The sequence below is a fragment of a genome, unplaced genomic scaffold (genome assembly GCF_019419815.1).
Source record: "Pyrus x bretschneideri cultivar Hongxiangsu unplaced genomic scaffold, Pyrus_bretschneideri_v1 Contig16, whole genome shotgun sequence".
In the NCBI taxonomy this organism is placed as follows: domain Eukaryota; kingdom Viridiplantae; phylum Streptophyta; class Magnoliopsida; order Rosales; family Rosaceae; genus Pyrus; species Pyrus x bretschneideri.
In genome coordinates, this window is record NW_025999457.1 from 5,600,532 (window position 1) to 5,609,783 (window position 9,252).

The 9,252-nt window shown below is 36.7% G+C and overlaps 1 protein-coding gene and 1 long non-coding RNA gene across 2 annotated transcripts; one reads left to right on the forward strand and one right to left on the reverse strand.

Annotated features, from left to right (window-relative positions):
• Window positions 1–1,048: 1,048 nt before the first annotated feature.
• LOC108867992 (auxin-induced protein 15A-like) lies at window positions 1,049–2,005 on the forward strand. The gene has a single exon (XM_018650021.2). It carries the CDS (start codon window positions 1,420–1,422, stop codon window positions 1,693–1,695), a length of 276 nt encoding a protein of 91 aa, XP_018505537.1. The 5' UTR covers window positions 1,049–1,419; the 3' UTR covers window positions 1,696–2,005.
• A 1,547-nt stretch (window positions 2,006–3,552) lies between these two features.
• On the reverse strand, window positions 3,553–6,143 carry LOC125475767. The gene is made up of 3 exons (XR_007257175.1): window positions 5,980–6,143; window positions 4,687–5,378; window positions 3,553–4,387 (listed from the first exon to the last, which is right to left on the reverse strand). It is a non-coding gene; the product is annotated as an uncharacterized LOC125475767 (long non-coding RNA).
• Window positions 6,144–9,252: the final 3,109 nt, after the last annotated feature.

Here is a 9,252-nt window from a genome sequence, read left to right on the forward strand (position 1 = left end):
TCCCCAACATAAACCGCTAAATAACCTTTTGGGACATCTGCTAAACTATATGAACCACCTTGACTTGGATTTGAAAAAGACCTCTGAAGAACTTTTATTGCATGAGTTGCACTTGGACAACGGAAACCCATGGTTTTATGTCTCTCTAGAGAAATGTCTGGCGTAAGTTTATAGGAGCAAGAAGAAGAGAAGAGTTGAGAAGATGCAGAGACTTGAATGGATGGCAATGAAAGTCTCATGAAATAAATATAGTTAAAGTTTTATGTAGGATGTGCTCTGTTGAAAGAAATATGTGGTGACAATTAAGACCATCTTGATAGGGCATAGAAGGGACACTGATAAAATGATGCTGTTTTCCACCTCAACTTCAATATTTTAGGTGAAATATTGCTGGACAGAATGCAGTAGCTAGTTCAACAGACATATAGTCTCAATCACCACCAATGTATTTTGGCGAGATGTGAATTTGAAGACAGAGGCATGTGAAGTTGTAAATGCTTCTGTCTTTAGAAATTTTTTTTTTTTTTTCAATCCCATTCAATTTCCTGCAGAGTGCAGACCACTCACTCAAACTTTCTTATAGCATTATGTTGATTGTTAGGATTACCAGTGATCTTGTCGGAGTATCTTCCAAACATGAGTAGGACATTATGTTTTATTTTAGTTTCAATACGTATTCAGTTTTTGCAGTTATTAAGAGATGTAGCTGTAGGGTATTGTGATTCTTCATTTCTGCTACATTTTTCTTGATTATCTGGAAAGACAAGTCCATGTGATTTTCCATGAGAAAATGACTCACACATGGCTCCACCACGGTCCTTCACCAATTGTACATTTTTTCTGGAACCGATGTCCTTGAAAAATTGGAAGACGTAACCATGTGAACATAATTGCTTGAGCAGCTGGATCTCTGGCCCGTCCGCATTCAATTGCCTCCAGACCACTCACTCCAACTTGTACACGAACGTATCAATTTCCTAACCTATATCCAAACCAAAAAGATTATGTCTTCACATTTTTTATGCTAAAATTGTTGAACTAGCATCATGGGAAAAAAATTCTTGTCTCAAGCATGTCTCTGATTTTTTATAGGCCTTCATATAATAGAGCTGGACACCGGGTTGCTTTCGTTTGGTCATCGACTTGTGAAGTGTTGTTGATAACTTTTAGACAAGTCCATGTGATTTTTCATGGGCAAACTCTCTCTCACTTGGGTCCATCTCAGTGCTTCATCACCAACCATTTTAGGTAACTGACGGCTTGCAGCATACCGCTTTAGCTATATATGCACACATCATCCAAGGTTCAGGAGCAAACCAACACAAGTCTTCTACTCCCAAGCATATCTTATCAAAGCACTTTCTGTCCTGACATTCATTTCAACTCTTTATTGTTCCTTTTTACAGAAATTTTAAAACCATGGGTTTCCGATTTCCTGGTATTTTACATGCCAAGAAAAATCAAGTTTCTTCAAAGTCATTGGATGTTCCAAAAGGCTATCTTGCCATCTACGTTGGGGAGGGCCAGAAGAAGCGGTTTATTATTCCTGTGTCCTACTTGAACCAACCTTCATTCCAAGATTTGTTAAGCCTAGCTGAAGATGAATTTGGATACGATCATCCAATGGGTGGTATCACAATCCCCTGCAGTGAAGACACCTTCCTTGGTCTCACCTCAGCTTTGCGGTATATGTAGAGGCTACATATACGTCAAAATGATTTTAACACCAACGGCAGTAGGAACACTTGGCAATTTTAATCGCTTTCTGGCTCACTTGAAGGAGGTTAAATTGATTGATCGTCCAATGAATCATCGTGATGGAAGACAACATCAACGTCAAACTGCTTCTGAGCTGAGAGGAAAATGGCCAGCCTAGCGGACGTAAACTCACTGACAATTTTTTAAGAATAGTTATTGTCAATTGAATGTACATAGTTGTCCTGCAAGGAAAACTGGGATTAGAATATTTCATTACAATACAACGTTTTTACAGTTTCACGATTTACTTTTCATTTTAGTTGCCATCTTCTTTCAATCAAGTTATGAACAGACAATAAATTTACACACAAGGGACTAATTACTGGAATATTGCCAGACGAAGTAATGCAAGTAAACATGGCAGATTTAAAAACATGTTAAGAATGGACTATTGTACGGATAAAATTTTAAATATAACAAGCATTGGATGCACCCAGAATAGCACTAATCCCTGCTGAAAGTACCATTAAAATACCAATATGTGCATTGAATATGCCCCAAATTAAATAGCACTAGTCTATGCTTAAATTCTCACAAAAATATCAATGCAAACATTTTTATACATTGTTTCATAGAAGTTTTCTTTTGGTTGACATTAAAAACCTATTCGGGCAAATCCCTAAAGACATGCACCAAACGTATTAATTAACCATGCTAGGTTCTCAAGATTTGCAATTCTTTATGTGATTATATTACTTACTAGCCTGGTCAAAAAGTTTCAACTATACAGATATTATCAAAGCAAAGATATAGTCTCAAGTAGGTTCTTTACTGCAAGAGATCAGCCTAGCTACTTAATTTTTGCCAGTGTCAACAACTACGACTCTTACCTTCCCAGAAATTGATCTGATTACTCGAATACATACGAATGCTCTTACTTGATTTAATGTATTGACAGTGGAATCTGTACGTATTAAGAAATTCCCCTTTATGGGAGCTACAGGTCTTTGGCCAGCTCATTCAGCACTGACTTGTGTTAAATCTCTCATGGATTAGATCACATGATTGGTGATTAAGCCAAAAGAACTGGGGACCGAAGCCGTTTGGAAGCTCCTGAGTCAATGCCCGTCATATTAAAGAATGTCCACTCTCAGCAGCCGTATAAATGTAACTAAAACTGACAATATATCCATCGTTTTATCAGTTTGAGTATGGAAACTTGTTGCTATGATATAGTAGTTCAACCACAAATCAATTTGTATTGGGTCCGCTTATATAGTATGTTGAACTAGCAACCTGTAAGAAAACACTACTAGAAATTTGGCTAAAAGCCACCCTTTTCATTGGTGTCCTTTGTCAAGTGTGGATACTCACAATGGTGGCAAACCTCAATTGCCACCAAGCACCCACCAAATTAGAGAACATGTCCTATGTAGAGGACTCTATTGTTACAAACACCACAAATATTGCATTGGTGTGTATGTGAATAGTACAACATTTTTATATTTTATAATTATTTCTAAAATTCAAAATATCTCATTGTCCCTCTTATTAGTGGCTAGATTTGAGACTAACATTGGTGCCATTCATACTCATACACACACCAATCCTATGTGTCTATATTAGGATCAATGGCTTTCAAGATATAGGCACCAAAGTTGGTGTGAATATACAGCATTCCAAATGGCTAGTAGGTTTGAATTGTATTACATGCATCCTGGGAAAAGCTCTATACTATATTAAAACTCAGCTTCTTAATATAAAATTCACATGAAATTTAAATTTGCAAAAGGATTCACATTTCCAACTAACCACACTTTATGTCCAATAGATTTATCAATAACAAAGGTTTGTGCTACATAAGAAAGCATATTACATTCAACGATATTGTCCAACACAACCAAGTACCCAAGGGTGATGACGTTACATTTTATAACAACTATGTACCTATGCACATCCACCAACAGTAAAATGATAACTAACAAAATCCACCCAATTAGTTCTATGCCTTCCCTATGGCATTTGTACTATATACATCAAGTAAAATTCACAAAAAGGATCATAGTTAACTTTTCACTTACTGATGCCAGTGACATTCACCATGCATGGACGATACCCAATCTTATCATCTGTGCCAATATTCTACACCACAACAAAACCTTGATCTTCAACTTCTCCATTTGCTTGGATCTCCAAACCAATCCCTAGTTCAATTCTATTGACATAAACTTAAGTCACATCAACTCCATTTGGTTCCACCATGCCTCCATCAGCAGTCATCTTCAGCGTAGACATAATTTCAACCCTCATTTCACGCTTCATGTTATCCAATTCCAAGTCCACCCGTCTGTTGTGTGCCACCATTGAATCAGTATGGTCTTTCCTCGATTATGCAACCACATTTGTTGACTCAATCCTTTGCCTTTGCTCTATCTCACTTTCCTCCATCCTAAGTCTTTCAATTTCAATATTAGCAACTTTTCTTTGCTCCTCATATGATGCTCTAATTGCTTCAACCTCTCTACAAATTCCCATTTTCTCTGTTATAATACCTAGCACATCAAACCACATAACCCCTGTCCCAAACCCTCTGACACAGTTGTTTCTCTCAGGCCCCAATACATTAGCGTACATCAGTTATGATCTCATTCCTATCCTCATGCAGTTTCAGCTTTGTATTGAAATCATCCTGCAAGTACTTCACAAAATTAATTACTAATGTATATGCACTCTATATACATTTGAAAGCCTTCTAAATCAAAGATATTCCAACCATGTTTCTCAATAATACTAGTACTATGAGTGATTGGTCTGTTCTTCAAGCTATAGTGCATACCAATAAACTAATGCAAGATGTCGTTGGCTTATGCTCTTTGTTTCACTGACATTAAATAGCAATAATCTAAAACACTATCATTCTAAATCCACAAGGCAGTGTCTATATCTCTGCTATATATAAATTGTAGCAGCTGGTAATTGATGGCATACCTACAATTATTTTAGCTAACTGAGCATCCATTGGTTCCCCATTCTTCCGAGTATGTGTTAGCGTAAAGAATGTAATGCAGTCTGGTTTGCTTCCATTAACTTGTTCCTGTTACATAAAATGTCAAATAACTAATTTCCACATTATTTCATATCTTGACATCAACAGGCACATTCATTCCATTTGCACTAACATGTATTTAAGTTACCATGACACAAAACACCTAGAAGAGCCTTACATGTTCGTGTCTGATTTGCGTAAAAGTCTTGGTTCCAGTCGTGTGATTTGTTTGTAGTGCCTTCCTATTCTTTATAGATGATGTAGCACACTTTTGCATATGTCAAGTTTATCATGCATTAGTAAGGCTATGTTCAAGGAAATTCATCCTAATTTCCAATACATTTATCAAGCATATATGGTGTATAAAAAATGAAGAACATTTGTTGATTGTGTGTGGTACCTGAGCATCTATGGTGTCCCATAGATGCACTAACAATTTCTATTGGCCTTGGTTGACACGGCCATCATGACAATGGAACCTCTTCGCTAATGGTGAGTGCAGACATGGAGTATAGGATGCCTTCTTGAGGTTTGCCTTGTAATTCTTCCATCTATCATTCAACTTCATCTCAGAAACCCACCAAATTTTTTGCTCCAATTCTAGAGTTATAGCATTGGTCTAATCAAGAGTCCCCTGCCCATGTACATATATATGATGTTGTTAATTATGCACCATCATTTAATATATGAAATATGAATCTGTACAGTTACTTTGCAATACTCCTCCAGTAGGTTTCAAATATTTTTCTAGTAAAACAAAATAAAATTAAAGGAGACAAAGTTAAAAGAAGCCATCTTGAACATCACCAATCTGCATGGATGCTGCATTTTAGTGGTGCATAATGTGCTATGGACCATATTCTAACTTTTTATGGAGCCTCTTACTAAGTAATTGGTGTGTCTTATTTCAAATTTATCACAATGAACCGTAATTTATTCTCGTGCTCATTTCTGAGCAACCAACTGCAAAATAATTTACATAACCATTGAAGAGTTAAACTTGTGTATGGATAATAGCAGTTGAGGTCAAAGTAGGATTGCAATGAATTAATCATAATTAAAAACTTATGGTTTCAAATTGCTTGTTGACAAAGGAAATAAAGGCCCATGTGAAAGCATTTTGTGGGTTTTTTTTATTGGAGGGTTAAAACTAAAAGATAATGAAATAACTAGCTATATATATATATATATATAGGAAAACCAACCAACCATTAGTGCCTCTTCTGTTGATTTACCTTAATCCTCTGCCAAGCACAATCCATGTTTAAAGCCCTGTAGAAATTCCTCCAATCAACTATGTTAATTGGAAAATATGATGCTTCTTGAGATAGCATTCCTAAGAACCTAGAAAATCTAGCAACAGTATGAGGAGGCTCTACTGGCTGCCCTTTCTCATTAAATTTCATCAGCTCCTTTGTACCATTGGGTGCCCATCGTGGCCTATTTATTCCCCTAGGAGCATGTGCTCTACGGGTCATACGTTGACGTTCATCCACAATGCCTTCGACATTATTTGGAACCATGAAATGATCTATGTGGTCATGTTCCATCAAGTTGAATGTCGGTGGTTGAGTTTTGATGTCATCATCAATCGACATTGATGCAAGTGAGTTATTGTTGCTGACCCACAATACCTTTGTAATTACCCTTCATGTAAACACATGACAAGTGTGTTAAATTAACATTTGTAAACAAAAGCATTTCTATTTAATACCTCAATTAATTTTTTTGGTAAGTAGAGAAGAGTAGTAGATACCTCCTGAAATGGCTTCAATGAAACCTCTATGCGCTCAAGATATTTTCTTGTTTGAGTTGAAAGCTTGATGCAATTAAACAAGACAAGTGAATAAAGTGATATCTATAAAGCCATACACGATTCCTTTTTGAAATCCAATCTTCAAATTTTAGCTAATAGTTAAGGCGAGTTGGATGTCCTCCCACCTAGTAATCCCGCTCAACCATTAATTAATTGATATACCCTTATGGAGGTAAGCCCCTAGCCACACAAAATAGCCAGGTGTTGCTATTACCAAATAAAAAAATTGGCAACCCATTAAATAATTTGGCAATCGATGATTTGGCAGATTTGGAATTCATGGTTGATGAGATTGGCATATGCATTTTGTGGTCAAAGTTCGGTGCTTTTGTAAGGAGACTCCTAAGACTATTAATGGTTGACACCCTAATTAAATTTTTTTACACTAAGTGGGTGTGAACTTACAAATGCCCTGCCCTCCATTCTAATGTCAATTATAAATATCAAATGATTCTGCTTTTCCACTTACACCAGTTTCAAAAACTCTCAAAATCACACCTAATCACCAATGGCCCCTTTATTCCTAAACGCTTGCAGACAGTTGTTTCCTAACACAAGTGAACCCCTTGTTCCTGCGATTGATCATGAAGTTATTGGTCCCATGATGCAAGCCCCAACCACTAACACTGCAACCCCGGTTGCCACCCAGGAAAACCTTGTCCCTGTATTCACTGCCAATCATGAAGATCCTGATTTTTGGCGTTACCTAGAGGCTAACTTTCACGTCGAAGTCGAGTATGAGGCAAACCGTACACTACAGTCAGGTGCCAATCAGTTGTTTGAATCCCCTGCAAAAACAACTACTGCTTGGGGTGAATGGAACGACTTTTCGCATGGCTCTAACATGCCCATTTACCCTCCTCAATCACTTAATCCCTTGATCAATATTTACTATCCTCGTTATGATGAGGTAGTAAAAACTGTGATCTTGAAAGATGAGCACTTTTCATCTGATCTTCCAGTTTTAGGTGTGAACGTGCTTCTGCCTTGGTCCAATGAAATCAGTTACGTGAAGCATAATAGCAGTGGAAAGCAACCTCGCATCAATGGTGATACTGAGAAATCCATCAGTGGTGACACAGTGAAAATAATATCATCTTTTCCCCAGGTGATTCATATCGCTTTGATCCTATTGAGATTTGCTCAAAAAAGTTACAAAGCTGTTAAGGAGTGTGCTGCGTGCGAATATGTGGGTGGTCAAGAACACTGTGATTGGATGAATCGTGCTACAGGTAAAGCAAAACAAGAAGCCAACCCCATTCAAATTCAGAGTGCAAAATCACATATGATAACGCTTATGGTAAGAATAGTTGAACCTAGCTGGGAATGGATGCTATACTATGGTATTACTATTCATGTATGTCCAGTGCAAGCAAGATATCAACCTTTAAAAAAAATCTCTAGTTTTTTGCTCTATGTAAACATTCCTTCTCAGTTTGTACCACCGCAGAAGATATGGATGTTTATATTTTGAACCTAGGCAAATGGTAACTATATAGATTGCTTTGTTATTTTTGTTTATGTATGGATGGTTTATGGAATCAAAATCATGTAAGACTACTATGTGTATTTTGCAATTATAAAAATGTGTACCAGTTTAATTTATATGTATTCAGCTACAGTTGCGCTACTTAAATATCATGACAATATAACTGGTTAATCCACAATTCATTTCATACCTGGATTATATTCTTACTGCTCAATGATCGAGTGCGAGATAAAAATGAACAAGCAGCAATGCTATGTCCAGAAGGCTTCATCATACTATAGTGATCTGAATTAGGACAAACCCATGCTCCACTGCACCTCTAGTCATCCTTCCTACCTAAAGCTGCCACATAAAGACACCAGCTTAATATATTGCATATAATACCAAATCAAAAAAATAATAGTAAGGGCAATGCTTGGTTCAGGATTGAATGTCAAAATATACAAATATTTCCATATCCTACAACACTTTCATCGAATCAATACTTCCTATAACTATTACCTGAATCAAGTGTGAGATATTATTACAGGCATTCTTCAAAGTCTTGGGCATCTACATCGCTTTTAACTCGAACCTCATCATTATCACCAGTTGAATGTTCCATATCCTGTCTATCACACAGTTCATGATCATGTGTTGAGGATATATCAAAGAAATCACGTGGTCTCGTTTTGATTGCAAACGCCACCAAGTTGTCAGTTGCCCTTGGATCACCTGATTGTTGCAATTGATTAACCTACACAATTTACACACAAGTTCATATGCATAGTTAAGAATAGGAAGATAAATAGGAAACCATTATACGCAGAATCAACTTATTCCGTACTAACATGTTTTTCAAACGAATATGGGAAGGAATTAATAGCTTCTTTCTCTGCTTGTAGCATGGTTACACGCCTCCCTCGAGTTCTTTGAGCATTCTCCACGTAACTTCTGTACGTGAAAATAATGTCAATGTCACTCTATATAACCACAAGTCAACTTTCAAAATTTGGTGCCATTCAACTACAGTCTATAACATTTAAGTTTAATCACCTCCTATATTGTCCCAACAAATCATTTGTAATAGGAAAACAAAAATTCAATCGATTTTATGAGTGACATTGTATGTATGAGTCTTGCAATAGATTTTAGGGTGCAGGGGGATAGTAACAAGTTCATATAATTCACCAGAAGAAGGAAGAAAAAAGTTCATATACTCAA